The 24,312-nt window shown below is 39.4% G+C and overlaps 1 protein-coding gene across 2 annotated transcripts in view; it reads left to right on the top strand.

Moving 5' to 3' along the window:
• The window catches only part of Chchd3 (coiled-coil-helix-coiled-coil-helix domain containing 3), a 248,406-nt gene that overhangs the window by 79,773 nt on the left and 144,321 nt on the right, over positions 1-24,312 (top strand). Inside the window, exon 4 of one of the 2 annotated variants that reach the window (XM_075953625.1) lies at positions 2,207-2,324. In XM_075953625.1, the coding sequence (XP_075809740.1) occupies positions 2,207-2,324 (118 nt within the window). Of the gene's footprint in view, positions 1-2,206; positions 2,340-24,312 lie in introns of both variants that reach the window. The other variant, XM_075953624.1, reaches the window with a different exon arrangement.

Here is a 24,312-nt window from a genome sequence, read left to right as displayed (position 1 = left end):
AATAGGCAACTTTTTAAAAATGTGTAGCAATATTCCCATTAGAGTGCTTTAAATGCATAGTTTTGTAATCTGGTTTGATAACTTTAGCTGTTATCAGTGTCCCCATGTGGACCACTCCATTTTGATGTGACTTCCCTTTGCTATATCTCCAGGATGTATTTGTGTATTGAGCTGTGGTTTTCCAACTCCTGCATGCATCAGAATCACCTGGGGGTTGCACATTAAAAGACATTTTGCTAGGTACTCTTCCTGGGTTTCTGATGTCTAGATGTCAGGTGCTGCTGGGGACTTGCGTTCCAGCTGCTCCCCTGATTCACCTGCTGCTCTTTGGACCTCAGTCTGAGCTCCTGGTCTGGCAGGCAGTGTGATCTGAAATCATTACCTGTCTGTGTCCAGTAGAGTTAGTGACTGATGTCCTGCTGTATGATTTTTATGAAATATTGTAGAGACCCTTGTTTTGCCTACACTTCATTGTACTTGTGGTTTAGAAGGTCTCATAGGCCGGGCGGTGGTGGCGCACGCCTTTAATCCCAGCATTGGGGAGGCAGAGGCAGGTGGATTTCTGTGAGTTTGAGGCCAGCCTGGTCTAAGAGCTAGTTCCAGGCCAGGCACCAAAGCTACAGAGAAACCCTACCTTGAAAAAAAACCTAAAAATAAAATAAAATAGAAGGTCTCATAGATTTCATAGTGGAGTATGTTTACATATGTTTCTGTTGTTTCTTCTTTGAGAAACAGCAATATGTTTACCCTCTGAGGGCAGGACATAAGTTTGGAATGTATTTTACAAGATAATTTTATCTGTTATAATTTACTTCTAAGAACACCAGGCTATCAGAATTGTGTGAGGGTTTACTATGCTATCAGGATGGTGTGACAGTTTAAAACACTAACAAGTTTTTATGTTCTCTACTTCTTTTCAAGGGTCCTTTGGTAGGCTAACAACAAGTAAAATTTAGCACTCATCATTAACACAGAAAATTCCACTCAGAATGATACTGACATAACAATTTCACCTCCTTTTAAAGCGTAACTTACATCTTTGGGGATGTGATGGTATAGAAAGGTTATTCTTCCACGAGAGAAAAGTTAATCAGAAAAAATCTTTGTCCATGAGATTACACTGAAATGTTCTTTCATGCAGTGCTCCTGAGTGCCTGTCTGTGCAAGCATTATAACAAATCAGTGCCAAAGTCATGCATCTTTATCACGTATGAGGGTATTTTAGTAGATTGTAACTTAATATGGATCTAATTGTGTGAGGATATAGATCACCTTAATGCAGTTATAGCATTCATTAATAGAATTAGTAGTATTCAGTTCTAGGCACTGCTGCTGTTGTCTTCTTGTTTCCCTAGACCATGTCTGCAATGTAAGGTGTTAATTGGAGGCAAGGGAGGTGGGAACAGACATTCCATCAGCCAGGACTCTGCCATTGAAGGCTTTGCCATATTAGCATATGGAGATTATTGGAAGATGGAGTGATACACTGTGTGGAGAGATGTCTATATGTTGCTAGTTAACTCCTGCTTTAAAGTAGGATTAAGAAGCCAGGGAATCTCAGCACCTTGTGCACTACAGTATCCTCTGTGCTTAACATGGTGCCTGACTCATGTTCAGTAAGTGAGCATGTGTATCTGTACACGGGGAGCAAAGCTTCTCAGAGCCTTGGTGTTTGAGTCTGTGCCTCTTTCCCTGGGACTTAGGACTTACTTGTGGGCTAGGCTGGCCAGGCAGCAGGTCCGGGATCCCTGACTGCTTCCCAAGTACTGGATTACAAGCATGCATTGCCACTCTGGCTTTTTTGTGGGTGCTGGAAAGGATACTTGGGTCCTCATGCTCTTGTTGAAATCAAGTGGAGGCCCCAGAGATGGGACTTTTTGGGGAGAAGTTTTCACTTTTACTTGAGAACTTTGTTAAACTTGTTAAACTTGGATACTTTGTCAGCTGAATCAGTGACTTCTTGTCTTGGAATTCTGTTGTTTTAAATATTAGAGTTGAGGCTGTATAGTTTTGATAGATTATGGACCAAGATGATTTTAGTTTTTGAAATTATGATTGTATGTTTCTTTATATTTCATTATTTTATTTAACTTAAAGTAATGTCAATCAACAAAGTATTTTTCTAACTCCATTATGAAATAATCCAAAATAATTACAGTAATTAAAATAATTAAAATCGAATTATTACCTTTTCTTGTCTTTTCAGCCTTAAGCAAGCCAGGGACCTAGAACGAGAGAGGGCCGCAGCCAATGAGCAGCTGACCAGAGCCATCCTTCGGGAAAGGATATCCAGCGAGGAGGAACGCTCGAAGGCAAAGCATCTGGTGAGTGTCTTCCAGGTTCCAGAGATGCCTTGCCCTCCGGGATAGACCTGAGGTTGGCAAAGCTAAGCATTCGTGCCAGCTGTTAGTGTTGATAGCAGTAATGTTCATTTGACTAGAACTTTCTTGAGTTTCATAGAACATTAAGGGAGGTAACTTTAGAAGTGTTGTAGTCAGGACCAATACAATCACATGCACAGGTCATATCTGGGGAAATGTTGCTTGTTGGCTTTTTCCTCCCTTGACTTTATTGTCTCTGAAGCAGTGGGGCCGGCAGCCTGGCTTCTTTCTCTTCCTGTACAGTCTCTAGGAAGGTGAGTTGAGCTTTTATCTGTCACTTTCTGGACCCTAGAAAGGGGAAAAGTAAGCAAGGTCCTTGTTGAACAGTCTTTTAAAAGAGAGTCAGAAGTTTCTTCAGTAAAATATTTGTTAATTTTAAGGACTATATAAGTACTTTAAGATAAAAGATCATTAACAGAAAATTTTAAAGTCACTGTACATCTTTTTCTGACATGAGTGTATTTTATACAGGGATGTGTTTCCCTCTGTAATGTTTTTCTCAATGTTTTCTCTTATATATAATTTGAAATTTGCATAAATGCTATATGTATGCAAATATATTTGTAGATCACAAAACATTTTTTCTGAAATGTAGTTTCTCATGATGAATAGTATCTTCTGTATTTCTACCACTCATTAAACAGTGTCCTCTGTCAGATAAAACTTGGGTTCTACAGGGTCAAGCCTCTAGCCTGGACTACTCAGTCCCTACTTCTTCCTAGAAATGCAGATGAAACTGCTCAGGACTTTGGTCCTCGCTGAAACATGCAGAGGAGCCAGTGAGGCTGAGCACAAGGCCTTACATGGAGAGTTTTGGATGTCACAATTCCTCCCATCAAGAACCTGCGAACTGCTGAGACCTGATGAGGAAAAGGCCCACCTCTGCTCTCTCCTGGAGTGTCTGTCTCTGTTTGGCAGTTACCCCGCACAGTCGTTACTGTTAGGATGATTGACATCTTGTTCTTTCACTTTCTTTTAAGTGATTGATGTTAATACTTATCTATGATGAATGGTACAGTGTGATAAATTAGTCTGTGTATTCCGAGTGTCTGATCAAATTAGCAGAGTTGCACCCCCTTCCCCCCCCAGTCATTTTGAATTTCTTTGTGTACAGCATCTTAGAATTCTCTTCTAGTTCTTTGTGGAATAAATAAATTGCTAATAATTGCTAATTTTTTCCCTCCTTTTTACCTTTTAGCTCTTTCTTTGAAAAGTGAACCCATGAGCAGGTGCTGTCAGATGAATGAAAAGGGAAGTCAGTTTACAAACCCTTTTCTTAGTGGCCAGTCTGGTGTCCAGGCTGCATGGGGAGGGAGGTGGTGACAGTGGAGGTGATAGACCAGACGGGCAGTCCACCGTGGTCAGCACACGGTGCACACTCATTGAGTGGCACTCGGGCAGCCAGAGTCCGAAGGGAAGCCGGGAAACTTAGAGGCTTAGAGACAGAGTCTCAGCAACTCAGGTTTTGATTCCATCTGCTGTCTGTCTAAGCAGAAGTGTATTTTGAGTAAGTGGGGAAAAAATGTCAGACCAGTTGGTCGAGGGGTCATTTTCATTCACAGTACATTCTCACAGTCTGGAGTCTATGGATGGGGGAGAGAGCAGGATTAATGCTGCTCTTTTTTTTGGAAGATACTAGAGGCATTTTTTGGTAGGAATTTTTTTTTCTGTTCCGTTTTTTGTTCCTTTGTTCCTTATCCCTGGAGCACTCTTCTCTCTGTGGCTCTTTACTTGAATTTGGATACACCATCTTGTTCACCAGTTTAAAACTTAACCACTCAAAAGACTACATACATAGGCAAGTCATTATAAGAAGAATGATTTTACAAGAATCATGAAAACATCGAAGGATCTTGTAGAACCTAGAGGCAACTCACATTGTGAATGGAACTGTATGTTCAGCCTTTTCTGTTTGTTTTAGTCATAACCCTGCCTTGCGCCTGTTTTCACTTTTATCTAACTGCTGGTGTGTAGATGAACCTGAATTGTAGGTTCTGTTTGTAGCTCTTTCTTCCTGATGTGGTGGTTTGTGGTATAGATGGCAGAGCTCCCAACTGCTGCATCTCACCATTCGGCACACTCTTGGCCAAAGAGTGTCCTCGGAGCATGTAGGGAATACGTAGGATTGATACAGTGGGTGATGCCCGCTCAGGGAGGTCTTTTCCTGTCTCGAATGTTCAGAGATACTTGTTGTGTTGTCATAACTGCCACTGGGTAATTCCTGATGCATTTGCTACACTTCTGCATTATTGGTGTTACTGTAGACAACATATATATTCACTGTATAAAAATCAGAAAATCAGTCCAGAAATACATTAAAAGTTTTCATCAAGCTTCACCATCCACAGGTTTAATATTGTTTGTATATGTATATATATATCTGTGTGTATATTTATGCTTATATACTTGTGTGTGTTTATATGTGTATGATCATGTTAGTATCTGTGTATGTGTGTGTGTTTGAGGGGTGAGGTTGTATGTGAAGCTAGAGATCAACCTTGAGTTTTGTTCCTCAGGTGTTGTCTACCCTTTTCCTTTTCTCTCTTTTTTTTTCTTCCTTTCCCTCCCTCCCTCCCTCCCTCCCTCCCTCCCTCCCTCCCTCCCTCCCTCCCTCCCTCCCTCCCTCCCTCCCTCCCTCCCCAGAGCTATTAGTGTGAGTCTGACGTTCTCACATGAGTTCTAGGGAATCGAACTCAAGTCCTCATGCTTGTGTGGGAAGCACTTCACTGACAGGGTTATCTCCCAGTCTGCAGTCTATGTTTTGAAGATTTATTTATTATGTTTACGGTATTCTGTCAGCATGTATGCCTGCACACCAGAAGAGGGCATCAGATCTCATTACAGATGGTTTTAAGCTGCCATATGGTTGCTGGAAATTGAATTCAGGACCTCTGGAAGAAGCTTTTAAACTCTGAGTTATCTTGCCAACCCCAAAATCTATTTTTTAAACTAATTCTTTTTGTTTATGTCCTCATGGTTGCATGGCAAACACCTTACCAGTTAGACTATCTCCTGACCCCAATACTCTGTTTTATTTTTTAATTCTTTTTGCCTTATGTTGAGTTTGTCTGTGATATTAATGCATTAAGTTTTGCTAAGACATTTATGTGTAGGTGTTTTTTCCAAAAAAAATCTTTTAAAGTCATATAAAAATTTATACATTTGACAGATATTTAGATTGTATGGTAAAAGTTTTTGTATGAATACGTATGTTTTTGTATGTTCACCATTCCTTAATTATTGAGTATATTTCAAATGAGTTTTCCCAATGACTGGAATAAGATATTACAGAAAATATAGAAAATTCAAGGATGATAAGTATTAGCTGGGAGTGGCGACTGAAGTCAGGAAGGCTGTGAGTCAATCTATGCCACATTAGAAAGTTCTATGCCAACTTGGGCTACATAGCAAGAGTAAATATTAGGAAATCAAAGAATATCCTAAAACACCATTGTAAAGCTGGTAAAGCTGCTACCTTCTGTTCATAGAGATAGGAAGTTCTCTTTGCCTCTTCCACCCATGTGTTCTACAGGCTGTACGGTTTCGGAGTTTACCTCCTGCCTTTTGAAACAGAGTCTTGGTGCGATTCTGTGCCTTCTCTTGTTATTTAGTCCCATGATTCCCTCTTGAGGCAGGCGTCGTCAGAACCCATGGTGATGAGTTGAGTGGTCTTCTGCTGTGAGTACTAGGTCTCTGTCACCGCTCTTTACATCATGAGTCCGTGAGCGATGGACAGCTTTGTTCTTTGTTTTTGGGTCTCTATTTGTAATCTAAGTGTTACGGCCTGTAGGAAAGTAAACTCTTGAATTTCATGTATTTGGATTAATTAGAAAGCTTCGGTTTAGTCAAACCGAAGTGACAAAGTATATCTTTCTCAAAATATTTGAAGCCATGGGTGTTTTATATATTGGATTAAAAAAATTGGCATATATGTATATAATCTGTCTATCTATCTATCTATCTATCTATCTATCTATCTATCTATCTATCTATCTATCTATCTATCTATCTATCATCTCTTTCTGATGAGAAGAGAAGACCCTGTCTGTGTGAGTGCACGTGTGTGTGTTGCTAGGAATTGAGCCCACAGTACCACCACACACCAAGTGCATTTTGGACCTCACATTTTCGGATACACTCAGCATGTATTGTGAAATAAACCTACTCTTGTCTCACTATGCTCTTCTACTCATCAGCGTTTAGTATTGAATCAGTGTTTTCTTTGATGTAAGTGCCAGGCTTCCTCCTCAGTTGTCCTAGCAGCTGGTTTTGTTGAAGCTCTTTGAAGAGCAGAGTCATGATGGTCCTGCTGCTGAAATCTTAAAATAGGTCCCAATCAGTAGTTTCTACTTTGGAGGACTTCTTTTAACTGGGGAAACTCTTAAGCCTGGTCAGGAAAGAATATACTGTTCCCTCTCTATTGTACATGACTGGTACCAGAATTTTAATCAGATTTTATCCAGATGTTTGGGAGAGCCCACTTACTGGTGACTGTGCCTGTCTGAAATGACAGTGAGAGTCACATGGATGGTATAGCCTTCTAGGAACAGTCACGGGGCCCTGTGATGAGAGGAGGTTAGTGAAAGGATAGGACCAAGCCACATGTAAGGTTAATGTAGCTTGACATTTCGTATCTTTTAGATCCTGCATTCATAATCTCATATTTGCTGTGCCATTTGAATTTCTTTTGAAATTAAAGAATACTAGGCCAATTTTGGACTTTGCATTTATATTTGATTTTTTCTAAAAATGCCAATTAAAATAGTGATTTGATCTTTTTTCTGTCTTATTAAATTGTTGGTTTAATGTTAGTGATCTCGTATTCACCACAGAGCTGTTCAGTATTTTCATTTTTAAAAAGATCTGAACTTTAAAACAAACCTTAATTTACATGTATAAAAGCATTTACTTAAGTATTCTGGGCCCTCTGCCCCTAAATGTGACACACTTCTTTCACCCATACAACTGATGTTTTTACTGCACGTTTCCTAGATGGAAATCACTCTGGTAGGTGCTGAGGAGTGTAAATGAGAAAGAAAAAGTCTTGTCCTTAAGGAGGCCATACGGGGGGAGGCTGTAGTTCCCTGTTTCCATTGATCAGTTTTCCCCTTCAGGGTTCTCTGTTTCTATAAATGTCATCATACAAGATGCTGGGTTTGTTTATGATGCCTTTTTTGCTCATTTTTCTCTACATGTGGACACCCCCCATCTTTTCTCTCTTGCTTCCTGATTGGCTTTCACATCAAATACCACCTTCTGTGCTTTCATGTTGTGCTGTGTGCATGTGCGCGTGTGTGTGTGTTTTAAATCTGGTTTACACTTTTGAGAAAAAAATATTATGGGAAGATATAAGTGTTTAAAATCAATCTTTTAAAGTTTATATATCTTATTAATTCATGCTACTCATAGTATGGTGAGCATTCCTATTTTTTTTAAACTCACTGCTGTGTTTGCATTCATTTAATAGTTGCTTAAGTGCTTGCTTATGCCAGGTTCCAGCAGGCAGAAGTTGATGTTGTTGACTGAATAACTGAATGTGCTAAAGTCCCAAAAGTAAGAGGAAAGGATGTGAACTTTCCAGGGAAGGGAGCCTGAGGTGAATCCTAAAGCCTGCTCAGGAATTGCCCTGAAGGTTTAAGAGTAGGGGCTCTGTAGTATTTATATTGTAGGCATGAGCACACATACATGGGGATGGCGGTCACAGCCCATGGTGCTGAGGGGAAGCACGGAATGAGACAGCAATAGTCAGCAGAGCTGAGGTTATGGAGTGCACATATATCTGTGAGGAACACTGGGCTGACTGCATAGGAAAGTTTGAAGCAGGGCAGTACAGTGTTTAGAAGCATGTTTTCATAGCTCAGTGTTGTGTGAAGGATGGAATAAAAGGTCAGGACTGGATGCTTAGAGACCGGAGAAGGCCTCCTGAATTAGAGTGTTGCTTACAGAGCCAGAACAGAGAGGTAAGAAGGATTGGAGATTTGAACATAAATCAAAGAAAACCAACCCACAAATCAGAAACCTAGAGAACCTAGACAACAAAGAGGACCATAAGAGAGACAGACATAGATCGATCTAATCTACATGGGAAGTAGAATATGACAAGATCTCCTGATTAAATTGGGAGGATGAGGACCTTGGGAAGGTTGAAGGGGAGGGGAGAGGGAGGGCGGGGAGCAGAGAAAAATGTAGAGCTAAATAAAAAAAAAAAGGATTGGAGAAATAATTCTACGGGGTCTTCAGGTTTGAAGGATTGAGAGATGAATCAAGACACTTGTAGCAGGCCTGATAACTTGAGTTTGATCCCTGCAACTCAGATGGTGGAAGAAAACTGTCTACTACAAGCTGTTCTCTGCCCTCTTCATGTGTGCTGTGGGGCATACAATGCTTAGACACACACATTCTCTTCCTGTCTCCCTCTCCATCCTCCCAAGTGAGTAAATAAACACAGTTCAATAGAAGACTATAACATTTCTAGTGTCAGAAGCTCTGTATGATTAAAAAAAAAAACAACAAAACAGTTGACCTCAAGAAGTGTCCAGGGTCAAGTGTACATCCCATGTTTTTATTCAGCATGTCTTGTGTGTAAGGTTCTATTAATTGTGGATGTAAAGGCAAAGTAGGCCCAGTTGGTTTTCCTCAGAGTCTTTAGTGTAGTGTTTGTTGGGAGATCAAAGCTCATTCTTATAATTTTGGCCTTTTTAAACTTATTATTTCTGAATGTCTAACCCTCATACTGTTGAGAAAAATAACACAGAGAGTAGAGTGGGTGAAGGCACAAATTGCATTTCTGCAAACTTAAGTAACTTTCACCAAAATGTCACTTTTTGTCACCAGTTTCCTTTTTGTCTTCCGTGCACCAGTGAGGCAATCAAGAAGAATTGATTAATTTTGTGCTGTGTGCTTTTCAGCTCTGTGTTTTCTTTGTGCTTCAAACTGTGACAGTTTAAATTTTATGGTAAAAGAGAAAAAGGTTTTGAATTTGGGGTATGGGGAAAAATGACTATTACAAGAAGTGGATAAGAATACCACTGCTGCCTGGATGTGAGTCAGGGTCTGGGCCAGGGGTGGGGTGCAGCCCAGGCTGTGGTTCTGAAGCCACCGCCAAGGTCCCGGCTGCAGAGTGCTGTGGAATATTAGAAGAGCATGAGCGTTCGCTGGGATGCTTACTATACTTGTCAGGGAGGTGACAGGGAGGTGTCAGGGTAACACTGGTGATCGGGTTCTCTTATTGAACACTTAAAAATAATTAAAAAACTTCCCCCTAACGACTTTGGAGGGGTGTAATCTAGGTATCTGATTATCTCCTTTAAGTTCTCCCCATGGTCATAGCATGCCCAGGTTTTCTTGCCCTAGTTGTTTGGATATTTACAGTGCACTCGTTTGCTTTGCTTGCAAGAAGTAGAGTTAATGATTTTGAACTTTTGAGTACTATTTAAATATATAATTTCCACCCTATGTTTTATTTTCCCCAGGTAAGAGTAGGATCTAGTAGGACCTGCAAGTCCCCATCTTCCTAGACCTTGCTCATTTAATAGCTGACTAGGGACTTCAAAGGGCAGCCTCCCGAAGGTGAGAGTGGAGGCAGGCGGTGTCTGTTTTCCCCTTGTGCAGTTGGGTTCAGTAGGCCAGCACAGTCTCCAAGATAAAACATTCACATTCTGTTTTCTCCTTTTATGTTCGTTGTTAGCATGTGCCATCCAGCTTCCAGCATATTATGGTAGCATTATAATTGTCAGCTGGAATGTGCATAGTGTCATGAAGAGATTGTTGATCTAATGTTCTATGAAGTAGCAGGCAGCTGCAGGTCTCTTTGCTGTTACTGTGTGAGATGAGATGAATGTGACTCAGCCTGCCAGCTTACCTTTATGTGAATGAAGTGCGCTAAAGTGGATAAGACTGCAATCACAGATACAGGCCCTCATTGTATGCTTAAAGCTTATTGTATGCCTGTCTTTCTTAAATATATATTGTTGAATCCCCTACTTTTACAGGTAGACAAAAATACCTAGGATCTTATTACCGAATATCTTCGGGGGAGGTATTATAGTACAGAAGGAAGTTTCTGTCCTGCCTCGTCCTGCAGCTGTTCAGTCCCAGAGAAACACACAGAGGCCTGTTATTAATTACAAACTGTTTGGCTTATTAGCTCAGGCTTATTATTAACTAGCTCTTACAACTTAAATTAACCCATAATTCTTAGCTGTGTTTAGCCATGTGGCTTAGTACCTTTTCTCAGAGCAACATTTTCATCTTGCTTCCGCTGTGTCTGGGTGGCAACTGCAGCCTGAGGCTTTCTTTCCAGAATTTTTCTAGTCTGGTTGCCCCACCTATACTTCTTACCTGAATTCTGGCCAATCAGTCTTTTGTTAAGCCAATACAAGTGACAGATCTTTGCAGGGTACAAGACCATTATCCCACAGCATTATATTGTGTTGACTGGATATTGAGGACCTGGAGGTGGAACATGGCAAAATGTCCTCATAGTAGAGGAGATTATACACCTGTCAAAGCTGGGGAGCTTTCCACTGAACTCAGTGTAGAAGTGGCTGTTGTTCACTCAAACTGCAATGATCTTGTTGATTAGAGAAGTCAGCAAGGATGAGCATACTACTACTGAAGTTGCTGGGGCCAGTTAGTCATACACTTCTTAGAATACACTGTCATATTTTCATTTTAAACGCCATTTTCAAAATTCATCAAGTTGCTTGTAAAACATTGGTTGAGGGCAACTCAGATTGAGTGCTATTTTAAATGTTAGGTCTGCCACAAATAGCTTATTGGCATCCTATCACTTGGGTTGCTATTGGTGTCCAGGTGAGATATGGAGAGTACCAAGTAAAAATCCATAGGTAACTGCGGTAGAGAGCTGGTTATTCTTCCATCTCTTGATAATGACTTGGCATTTATGGTTAATATATTTGCTTCATAGCCTGATTGTAAATGAACTGTCACTAGTGCCTTGGAATTTTATTGAATGGGCACTGTAATCTTATTTCCTTTTGAAGAGGCCAAGAACTATGGCCCTCTGTTTGCTTTAACCTGTAAGAAATCAGAAGTTTAACATAAGCATAATCAAGTCTGTCAAATCCCTACAGATCCCGAGTAAGGGTTTTGCATATTGGTTGAGCAACTGTGTTCAGCAGCAGTCTTTGCAGTTTGCCTTCACGGCAAGTCTCACCACTGTCAGTGGATTGTTTCCAACCTACTGAGGGAGAGTTCATTATTGCTGACTCTGTGATAGTCCATGTGCAATGAGAGCTACTTGCATAATGGATATTAACGAACATTTCTGCTCTGTCTCTTTTCTGCATCCTAAATGGAACTGACTTACACTCTTCCATTGTTCTTGATGATCTGCTGACATATATGTAGGGATGTTTATTCTGTGGTTATGGAGAGAAGAATAGTATTGCAGTATTCCCCTGTAGCCCTATATACATGCTCCATTTTCCTCCATTATGACTTCTCTTTTCTTTACTAACTATAATTTAAGGATGAGTTCTTCTGAAAATACTGAGGGGCAGAATTACCAGAAGAAGTAAGGCCTCGTTCTCTGGAGAGCAGGAGTCTGTTTACAGACCTGCAGTATTTATTACATACCTCATTTAGTTCATTTATCATTTTAATAGAAAAATGACTCATTTTAGATGATTCTGAAGTAATTCGAGGTAAGCTACATAGCCCTAGGCAGAATATGATTTACGCAGACAGCACTATGCTATTTTCCAAAAACCATAATGGAATGGCCAGCACCGATGATAACTTATGATTACTTATGGTAAACTTAGGAGATGTCTTCATTGTCACAGAAATTTGTTGATTAAACATTTAGAGTTTTCTGGCTAGTTTTTTCCCCATTCTTTTATGACAAGCGCTTCTACCAGGTCCCATACTTAGTACCTAAAGATCCTTGCTTGTTCCCATACAAACTTCAAGATTAATATTTGGTATTTTCCTGTTGAAAAAGATGACAGTGTCATGGACTAGTTTTATTGGCAGAGGTTATAATATCAGACCTGTCAATATACATTTTCTGCTTAGAAACTAAACATCTTGTAATTAGAATTTCTTCATTCCACTGTGTGCACCTAGTTTAAGCTCCATCGGATTTTAACTTTAAATACCTTTCCTTTGGATGATCTCCTGGCACCAGCTATAAGTCTGCTTAGTACTGTAAACCACACATGTTCTATCACTGGCTAAAGCCACAGCCCAAACCATTGGAGTTTATGTTGCTATCATTTAACAGAAACTTTCAAATCTAGCATCTTACTTGGTAGATTGTGTGGGAGATCATGCGTCACACCTGTTGATGATGAAGAAAATGTTCAAAGAAACCATCAACCAAAAAGTTATACAAAGCCAGAATCTGGGTTACAACTCAGGTCTCCACAGTTTTTATCTTGGGCACAGTTTCAATAATTAATTAATTTTAGTTAATTGTTATTTTAGCTTCTAGTGAAATTGATTTTTTATATTAGAAAAGAATAGGATTATAGAGGAACAGGCACATGATCAGAACAAGAATTACAACTGAAGGCTTAAACAAAATCTGTAACTAAAGTAATGTGTTGATGTGCATGTAGAGGAAGTATTACAATATGGTATTGTGGGTTACCTGGACTAGAGGGCAGATGGCCGTAACCTCTTGGTCAGTTTGAATGTTGTCTCCTCTTGGAGGAGTGTATTCATAACCATTGCATTAACTGGAACTCTGGATAACCTGTGTAACGTCGAGGCATTGAGTTGTACACAATCGAAATAAAGTCTGTAAATGTTAGTACAAAAATAGTTACCTTAGGTGAATTTTTACATTTACTGGAAGTGCTTAATTTCTCTGTTTATTTTTATAATCATCTAAAAAAATTTTTTTTAACTAAAACTCTCTTGGTGTTGTGTGCCATGTTTCTGGAGAAAAGAATGATTCAATTACAAGGGACCTGGCTTGTCTAGTTTTCATTTCTTCAGAATACATGTATACATGGACAAAGTATTTTCAACAGTGCAAAATCTTTGTAGAAAAGGAAAGAGATGAGTCCTTTTCTTATTGTTTTGGTGACAGTATGTTAATTTAGGAGAATAAAGTACTGTTACTGTAGTAGATTATTTTGAAAAGTAATTATATGTATTAGCAGTGTGTACTTTTCACATAGGATGGATTCTGTTAATTTTATGGGTTTTTAAAAATTGAGTTTTAAGAGAAATTTTAGAACTATATCATAGGGTTGTCTTATAAACTGAAACTCTGAATAGAGTTTGATAAATATTGCCATTGACTATTTTGGAGATTAGTTAAGTTGAAAGGAGATGAAAGAAGCAAAATAAAACTATAGTTGTAGACTCGATGTATTTTTCCAATTGCCCCTTAAAATTCCAAAAAGACTCTATCTCAGAAATTAACAGCTGAAGATCTATATACATTGCTGGATAATGTATATATGGTTGTATGTAATATGTAATGAATATTTCTTAATGTGGTAAAAGTAAATTCACTGTAAGAAATAATAGTTCTAGAGGCTGGGGAGGAGACCTGTGCACACACAGCACCTGAGTTCATTGCCCACCACACACATAAAAGCTAGGCCTAACAGTCGAGCTCTGTGTAGATACCGAGAAGAGATGCTGTCTCAGACAACATGCTGGATGACTCCTGAGAAAACGACCTGACGATGACGTGGTTTCAGCTTCTGTGCATGCATATGTACATGCGTGTCTAAGCCTGACTTAACTATTTAAAAATTTCAAAACACTGCCACTTCCAGTACATACATAATCACACATGAAATGACAAGTTTAAAATTCATTTTTCTAACTTGGGAAAATTTCCTTGTGATAATTTCTCATAGTAATTCTGTGACAGTAGTAGAGCAAATTCCACTTATAGTCATCTGTTTTTAATCCTTTCTCATGCTTTCTTTGTACCTAATTATATATATGTTATACTCACACAAATCCATATTTATATACAGTGCATATGACTTATGGTTGTGTACATTGTACATTGTGCATAAACATGTACATTGCATGATCTTACGTGAGTTTCACACTTATGTTTTTTTTTTTTTTGCTTTTTCTTAAAATTTGTTTGTGCTTCTACTGTAACCAAGTTCAGTTGTCCAATCAAGAAATTCAACAATTTTAACCCTAATCCAGATTCTGGCTTTTCGGTTCTTTCAACAGTATTATAGTTGTTCCTTCTCATTAAGGATTTATAGTCTAGGTTCACAAATCAGATCTGCTCATGTCCCCAGATTCCATTTTAAACATAATTTGCAAATAATAGGACTAAGATAAGGATCCTTTGTCAACTTCAGCTCATGAGTTCCTGCTGCCATTGGCAGAGTTTTAGAAGAAAGGGAGATGTGAAGGTCTCATGTCAACACACAGGTTCATACTTTATATTGAGTGCAAGTTGAGGCAAAATAAATGCTTTGGAAATTTTCTTTTTGTAAACCAGAAATGCTATTGCAGGCATCCAAGTTATATCATTAAATGCCATTAGAAAGTGAACTCCATTCTTGCTTTTCTGCATAGGCTTTGAGTAGTCATTTCATCTGAAATAGCCTCCTTTCTGTCCCTCCCTTCCAGGTCTGCTCCATGTAATTTTAGGCAAATTGCTTCCTTTCCTTTATGCCCTTTGTTTCCGTCTGCTTAAAATGAGGACAGTCTTTAATGTACTTCTTTCAAGTCTGTTACCTTGATGAATAAATACATAAATACAGAGGTTCTTTGAGAATGCAGAATTCTACGTATTTATAAATTGAATTTTCCTAAAGTAATTTCTTTTCATGAATAGGCTACCAGTTGTAGGAGTCACATCTATTTTAATTTTCTTTAGTTATTAAAAAAACCCATTTCAAAAATAAGAAAAATAGTTAAAAGTTGAAAGCTTTTTTTTTCTTGGTTAAATTGGATTTCTGTCATTGAAAACTTATTCTGATGAGTTGAAATGCTCTGGTCATAGGCACAGGTATGGATGCTCTTAGCTACTGTGTAGAAATGGCCAGGCTTAGGGTCCTCTTTCTGGGAGAGTAGAGGATAGGGTCTTTTGGCTAACATTTGTTGTCTTAGAATGAACTTTCATAGCAAAATAATAGGTATTTTAAGGAAAAATAGATATTTCAAGATGTAAATAGAAGTTTGTCTCCTTATGGCTGCTACATGCCCTAAATTTGCAATAGTGTGGGCACCTGAAAGTGTAATCCACAATATGGTGAGTGTGAAAGGCATTATGCCAAGTGTTGTAAGCCAGACACAGAAAGACAGTCACTGCAATTTCATAGGTCAGCGCACAGTGTTGAACTCAGAAGTAGTAGTGGTCATTGCCAGAGTCTGGGGTAGGAAGATGGTGTTGATCAAAGGGTACACTTTGCAGCTGTTCCATGTATAGTTCTGTGGATTTGTTAGACAGCATAGACTACACTTATTGTAATAACGCATTGCATACTTAACATATAAGAAGGCAACTATATAAGGTGACAGACCTGCTAATTAATATGATTGGGGTAATCAAACCATTGTGTTGTTCACTTGAAATATATATAATTTTTATTTATCAGTTAAAGCCCAATAAAGGTAGAAAGAAAATAAAGACTCATGGAAGGAGAAGTAAATTGTAACTTAAATTTCTGCTTTATTGTCGATTAACCCTTTTGTTATCTCTAAACTCTGCAATTCATCTTTTCAATACTTTTTTATTTATTGAGTGAACTAAAAATTATTTGCTAAGTTTTAATTGACCATTGTATTGTCTGTCTTACCCATCACTGACATGTTTCCTTTTCTAGCTCTTGCTTGCCCGTTTTATATTTGTGGCATATGGAGAGTGGCATCTTTAGAATGTTTCTTGTCATTCCCTGTCATGCATGGGTGACAGAATATATCGATATTTCAATATATATATATATATATGTATATATATATATGTATATCTTAATCTCCTTATGGAACTCAGTGTATTATAAAGAGCCTGGATCAGTTCCAGTCTTGAAGGCATCAAAAAGAACAAGTTCTAAATACCATCATTTAGAATGCAGCATATTTAGCTGTGTCTCCATCTTGTATGTCACCATTTCCAAGACACAGCATATAGTAGTACATATGCTTGGCATGTATGTTATAATATTGCTTCCCCCGCCTCTTCTCCCTCTTGGGAAAACCATGTACAGTGAGTCTTGCTCACTGTGTAGTGTGCTGGGCCCATAGAGTGACACAACAGAAGTAGACTTTTGAAGTGTCATGTTTTATCCTTGTAAATGACATGCTACAAATGCATGCCGTGGATTAAAATATGTTTGCCATGACAGAAATCTTTTGTTTGAATGGAAAAAAAACTCCATCAATTCCAGTTGGAACAAAGGTGGTTGCTGTGCGGGAGAGCGATTGCCAGGATGGCACGTTTCTCAGGCTCGTTCTTGATTCTCAGCTTTGTGTTGGTTATAATCTTGTCTTGGCATGCTGTGTTTCCAGAATATATCAGTTTTCATGTTTCGTTGGCTTTTTCTCAAGATTTATGAAAGAGGGGGTTAGCTTTTTGTCTGGCAAGTAGCAGAGCCTATTTGAGACTCTCTAATCAATAATTGTAAAATAACTAGAAATTGATCCACGCCAGTTGTAAATCCATCCATGCATTTCTATTAAAGTCTGTCACCAAACGCTGTACGAAAGACCCCATCGTTGAAGCCAGGACAGAAGCAAGTAACGGGCCGTGTGTATTATTGGAATGCTCTTACAGCATTCATACAGACTGAGAACACTGCAGCTTGCTGTTATTGCCTGACTGGGGGAGCTAGAGCTCATTTTCCTTATAGGTGGAAACATGGTGTGATTTGACATGCTGTAGGATTATGTCTCCTCCGGAATACATTTTCAGTGATTGAGCATGACCTTGACCTCTTCCCCATTTGTTGTGAGGCTTTTAGGTTGATCCCTTTCTTTTGGATAGCATTAAGGTTGGGAATGCACAGGGGTGTTTAATAAGATCGCTGTTGATGTATCAATGTTGTTTGGGTAGAAATATTACTAGGCGATATTTGAGGGGGTGGGCACACCTCCTTTCTTAGTTTGTCAAATGTCATCTTGTCACTGTAAGGATGTCATGAGACCTAAAGTTTCTCTTGGGACACAGGGTATTTTTATTTGAGGCTTCTGAGGTAATACCTTTTATACTGTTTACTTTTCTAGATGGTGTGATAAAATACCCTTACAGGAGCAGCTTAATGGGAAAGTGAGGGTTCGGTCTGTCAAGGCTGGGAAGTCACAGCAGCAGGAGAAGTGGAGAGCAGCGCGTGCACAGCTCCCTCCTTTGTGTGCACCCCAGGCTTCAAGCCCAGGAATGTGTAGCTGTCCTTTAGTGTGGTGAAACTTCCTACTGAAATTCAAATTAACCTAATCCAAGTAATCCCTCACAGATGAGCCTGGAGCCTTGTCTCCTAGATTATTCCAGATACTAGTAAATTGGCAATCAGACACTATCACAAATGGATTATTTTCTTTAATAGTCACATACCCAGTGTGGAAGATAATCTGATTTACTCAGAGTATACTGATCTTAATTTTAATCTCAAAAAATAAAATGAAAATGTCCCAACTTTATAGCTATACTTATGACTGGTATTTGACCAAACATCTGGACAATTATAGTCTTAATTGAATCAGTACATTTGGAGAATTCTGACAGTCAGTACATTTTATATGAAAAACTAAGACGTACTTTTGCCCTGCACTGTGATGGTGTGGAAAGCCAGACTGTGACTGCAGCGACAGTTACACCAGTGACGCCAGATGTGGAGATGACTGTTTTGTCCGCAGCCTTGAAGGAAAAGTGGGGGGATAGACTGAGGAGTGGCCCAGCTTTCTATGTAGTCCTGGCTGCCCTGGAACTCACTATGTAGATCAGGTTCCTTGAACTCACAGAATCGGCTGTCTTTGATGCAATTAAAGGTGTACACCATCACCACCCGCCCGCTAAGGGAAAGAGTCTTATTTCACAGCGTGAACTTGATGGTGATGTAACTGAGCAATGATAAAATACAGGAACCTTTGTCTCCATTGGGCTTAGCCCACAGGCCCTCATAGAATAGGACCTTTGCTGGCTCTTTGCCATTTGTATTTGCCATTTTGTGTGACTTTCTCTATGCCTTCCAGCCCAGAGATGAAAGCCTGCTTGCGGCACATTGCATACCTCCATTCCAGAGTAGTTTGTGGAGAACCTAGGGCAATCCGCAGAGTTTTGTTATACAGGCAGCCTGTGGTAAAAGTCAGGCCACAGTGGGCTGCACTCTGCTGGAGATTTCTGCTTACTCTAACTCTTGGTGGTCATGACCACAGCTACCATGATGACTTTTCTAGGGTGTATTGTAGACTATTGGGGGCTGATACCTGTGGGTCTCTCTTACCTCTGAACTTTATACAGTTTCCTTTGGGTGAGATGCCAAAGGCAGCACAAGAGAGAACTCTGGCGACATTGTGTGAGCATTGCTACTTCTCTTCATCTGTCAGCCTGTTTTTACTGTGTTTGGAGGATTTGGGTTCCACCACTAGCAGTTTTATAAAGCTATAAGGCCAAAAAAATGTCCTAGTGTCATGGCCATGTTCTTCCTCTTCAAACAGTAAAGTTGTGCCATAGAACATGGGTGGCACCCTATGGCTTTGTCCAATTCATCCAGGCAAATAGCACTATGTGCTTATTAGCACATCGGTTTTATGTCTTTTCTGCCAGCTACTGTGTCACGGGGCAGAAGAAGAGCATAGTCCTTCTTAGTTTTTCAGTGGTTATACGCATAATATCATATACCAAAAAAACCCAGTCATATTTTAATGTTTTCACAACATGACAAGCATTTGTGCCCTCTTCTCTAATATTTCATCCCAAGCAGATCTTAAGCCAGAATGCTTCCCTTGGCATACCCATTCCAGTTCTCAGACCTCTTATTTCAATTTCATCATTCGGTTCAAAGAATAGTATAAACATCTTCTCCCAAAAGCTTTCTTGGTTTCCTGATTAAAAAACGTTCATACCCTTTAGTATTTTTCGAGAAGCTACTGGTCATATTTTCTCATGGCTGAAGTGACATATGTTTATTCAGAGTGAGCAGGTAGGAGGAGGCTCTCAGTCATTATGAGGCTACACATTGAAACAGGAATATTCCAGGCAAGCCAGAAAATATGGTTGCCTTACTTGGGGTGTCCTTTAATTTTTGTTTGATCAAGTATGTGTTCTTTCCCATTTTAAAAAGTGAGTTCATTGCTGGGGTGGGAGAAGTAGAAAAGGCAAATGTTGTTTATATTTGTGTTTTAGTACCCAACGTACACCCAGTAGACACTCTCTATTGCGTACTAGATAGAAATTTTGTTGTTCCCATAAGAACCAGAGATTGAACAGGTCTCTTGTGTGACCCTTGACATAGCATATTGAAGATGGTTAGTAGGATCTGGGGACAAGCAACTAACTATGAAGCTCTTTGGTTGGCCTATAGACCAGATCTTGGTAATAATAATGATGAATACACACTCTGGGCAGCTATGGGTAAGCAGATGTCAGGTCTGTCCTGTGAGATAGAGCATGAGATGGGGAGTCCTTTTGAACAGTCTGGAAGGAGTTGGAACTGTGGTTCTGGATGCAGGAGCCTCACTGTGCAAGGCAGATAGCTCCTCAGAGGTAGGCATTTTAATGAACCTTTAGTTTCATTAAGTCTTACTGCCTCTTGGCAATCTATTAAATGATAATATTTAAGAAGGTTATAACCACTTAGAAAGGCTGCTAGAAGTTATGTAGTGTGGACTTCCTATGGCTCTTTTTATGGCGTGTCACCAAGAAATTCCTGTGATGAAGAACCCAAATGACATTAGTTCATGAACTTCTATATATAAATGGACTTGTCATTTAAATAGTCTATTCACTGGCCAGAGTAGGCTGTGATACGGAAAGTGAAGTGTTGAATATAATATTTAGGTTACTGACTTCTCTACTTTCTAGACAGCTACAAGAGACCTCTTTGGAGTACATCAAAGGTCTTTCTAAAGATGCAGTATTTTATTGTCACCTCCCATTCTCATTTTTCTTTATTGCTAAGGTCCAACAGCTGTTGAGAAGGTGGACATTTAAAATATCTCTGTGAGTGATGAGCACTTGGTTTTATTGCAGTCTATAACTTGGCTTCTCTGGTAAATTGTTAGTGCAGATTTTGAGCCTTGGAAGTTATAGTACTTTTTACCAGGCACCCATGATCAGCAAAGCTTGCATTGTTTGAGATTATTGTGTTTGCTATGAAAGTGAATGAGTCACTTACCCACCCATTGGAGGCTGACTTGAGTACTTTTCCTTCTGCAGTGAAAACATCAGACTTAGTGTTACCTTCCTGGATGGATTGTTTATGGTTGAATTTTGTGCTGTGTTTCCCTTCTTCACTGACTTTCCTGCAATGTGTAGCCTACTTATTTTTGTTGTTGTTGTTTTTTCGAGATGGGGTTTCTCTGTAGCTTTGGGGCCTGTCCTGAAACTAGCTCTTGTAGACCAGGCCTGCCTCAGCCTCCCGAGTGCTGGGATTAAAGGCGTGCACTATGTAGCCTGTTTTTAAAGCTTTGAGATTTGTGCTATGGATGCAGGTACCAGAGGGAGAGTTGTATAATTTAGGGGTGATGGTTTTAAATTTATCTAGAATTTTTATCCCTTGTCAGCAATTGGGGTTGTATAGCTCAGTTGTAGAATATTTGCCCAGTACAAAAGAATTGCCCTGGGTTCAATTCATACTGACAAAAAGAACAAGACCAGACCAGACAAAACAAGACAGAAGTATCTGTTTGCAGGCCAGGGTTGTTGTTCTAATGTGTACCCAGCATGCACAAAGCTCTAGGCTCAGTATGCAGCACTGGGGGCGGGGGTGATTGCTAAATAAAAATTCCCTTTCAAGCTGTTAGAAAATACATGCCCATCAGTATAGACTACCTGGTGGAGCTGGACATATGGACTAGTGCTCCTTGCTGTAAACCACTGACTGAGGGCATGACAGAAGATGTCACCCTCCTGCCTTTCCCTTGATGCTTCTTGACAGCCTGGTAGCTAGGACAGTTTTGGTGTTGAGCTAGCAAGACTATTTTCTGGGGCTAAGACTTGGGTACCCAGAAATGGTTTCAAACCTCCTTCATGTAAAATGAGTAGTAAGTGTGTTATACAACAGCCATGTCCTCACTTCCTTTCTTTGTCCCTTTCTCTTAAGAGCACATAATTCTTATTTGACCTTGCGTTAAAGAGTAGAGGCTTTAGGCATCATACCTGGGTTTTGGCCTCTTCAGCCCATGAAGTGCAAATATATTTAGGCAGTCACTGAACTTACCTTCATTTTCAATTATTTTGTGTGAATGTGTACTTGCTGTAATGTGTGTGAGGTCAGAGGACACTTTCAGGAGTTGCTTTTCTTCTCCACTTCGTGGGTTCTAGGAGTCAAACTCAGGTGGTCAGGCATTGGTGGCAAGCATTTTACCCACAGAGTGACCTCATTGGTCCTACCCTGTTATTTTGAGACAGAATCCGATGTTGAACCTGGAGTTTATCTGTTCAGCTAGATGGACCAGTCAATAAGGTCCAGGAATCTGATGTTTGTCTCTTATGCTCAGTGTCTGGGTTACAGGCATGTGCCTCCACAACTGGATTTTTACATTTGTGCTGGGGACCCAGACTCATATACCCACTGAGCCATGTCCATAGTGCTTAGTGCTTTCCCCGTAGTGGTTGTAAAAATTCATTGAAGTGGTAGGTGATCAATAAATATTCTTGACAGATTGTAGAAGGAAGGTTTTCAGAGTAATGCCATGTTTGCACTACCTTTTGAAAGCCTTGTTCTCTTTACCGTGTGTGGGTGTACCTTTTTGTCCAGGATTAGAATTCAACCAGTACCTTATGGAGACCCACCAGTTAGGAAGCTTTGGGTCTTCACCTTATTCTTTTGAATAGTTTGATTCTAATCACGTTAAAATAATATTTCACTACTCTGATTTCCCTAATTATCATGCAGATAAACAGTGGGGATCATGACATTAAAATAAGTGAGTGGCTTATGATTTTTGCCTCAGAAAGAAAAACTCTTGCTGTTTTCCTCCCCCTTGAGCAGCCCCGCAGTAACAAATGAGCAAGTCCAGAGTACTTTCTGAGAGATAGTTAATGGCGCCGCGCCGCAGCCAACAGGCTTGTTTCCACAGCATCTGTCACAATTCAGAGTCATTAGCATACCTTTAATGGTTTCTTTTCAAAATAATTTCTACTAGGGCATTTAGAATGCATCAAGGAAAAATATTGAGTTGTAGAGATGAGGAATTTTAAATGTAGACAAATGGATTTCATTCCCCCAGATGTAATTTTGATAAAACCCAAACCGCATAGCAACACACCACAAACTATAATGCATTTGACAGCATTTAATGTACTACCGGGGAATTAGGTTCTCAAGCATTGTAAAATAGTTAATTAAGAAACTTTTGAAAATAAAAGTTTAATTTAAAAAAATACAAATTGCTGTGCCTCTTGTTAAGGGATTAATGTCATGACAAGCTTATTCTGCCAGTGTTTAGACTGTCCATTGACTGCCTCTCCCTCTGTCTTGTGACCAGCCAGGGAGGGATGGAATTCTCACAAGATGAAAAATGATTTTTAATATACATACACAACACTTTTGCATACTACTGATAAATATTTATCTACTTATTTGTGGGGCGTAAATCTACAACGAAGCAAATTAAGCTGTGTCTTTTTCCTGCAGGTTCTTAACAAGTGAGACAAAGTCTGCTTTCTTTTTAAAAGATGAACACATTTACAGTAATTTTTTTAAATAAAAATTGCCTGAAAGGACATTTAAATACAGAAACTTGCGTGCACGTCTGGGACGTACACATGGCTATTCTAATAGTCATGTTTACGTGCATGCTGTGTGTGCTCATATCTTTGTGTTTATACTTTGATTATTTTTTAAAACAATCTTTTTTGAATTTTACATACCAGTCCCAGTTCCCTCTCCCTCCGTGTTCTCTGTTTGTATTCATACTTAATGTTTACAATAGGACTGTGATTTGATCAGGATCTATAGTACTCCTTTTACAAGACAAACTGAATCTCCAAGGGAACATTGCTCTATTTATGTAGCTGGCAGGGGAAGGGCCAGGGCCGCTAGTTTGTGTGTGTTTTTAACCCCTATGTGTCATGTCACGTTAGCTGTTACATGCTACTCTTGCATGCTTTTTATAGCTCCACCAGTAGGGTACTTTTCATCCAGCACACCTTTCACTCCTGTAGAGAAGTTTTATTTTCCAGTAGTTTTATTGGTGGTTGGGAAGCAAGGAATTTGATTTTTTTACTTCTTATTTAATTAGAGCTAAGGTCTGAATATTGATTTTTATTATTTGCTTGAAATGTTGACATTACGTGAAGTCATTTGTTTATTTTCATTTTTTTTAAAGACGGCTAAAATTTATAGTTCACAGAGCTGATTGCTATACATTGGTAGTTTACAGAGTTTGGAAAGCTTTCTAGATTTTATGTATTTTTCTTTTCTAGAACTGCCACTGTTCTGTTACTTTGGCAGATCAGGATAAGCTCACAGGGAGAACTCACAACTCAGACACTGTGTACTATGTTGAGTGTGTTCAAAGTTCAGGGAGAGTTAATGTCTTATTCTGGTCTCAGGCAACAAGAGGGGCCAGCATGAGGGGAGAACTCGACATTGCCCCCTTCAGGAGTTCTGGAGGTATGAGCATTACTCCATGTCCTATCTGTGTACATCCAGCATCAAGAGAACTCAGAAATGTCTTTTTTGTGGGATTATAATGAGCTATGCAACAAACCATAGAGCCTGTCACTGATAAAAGCAGGAACAGTGTTGGGAGTTCACATATGCCTCAATTACAAGTGGTCTTTAAAACTATTACTTTAACATTCTGATGA

The sequence above is a fragment of the Microtus pennsylvanicus genome, chromosome 19 (genome assembly GCF_037038515.1).
Source record: "Microtus pennsylvanicus isolate mMicPen1 chromosome 19, mMicPen1.hap1, whole genome shotgun sequence".
In the NCBI taxonomy this organism is placed as follows: Eukaryota; Metazoa; Chordata; class Mammalia; order Rodentia; family Cricetidae; genus Microtus; species Microtus pennsylvanicus.
This window is presented reverse-complemented; position numbering and strand designations above follow the sequence as displayed.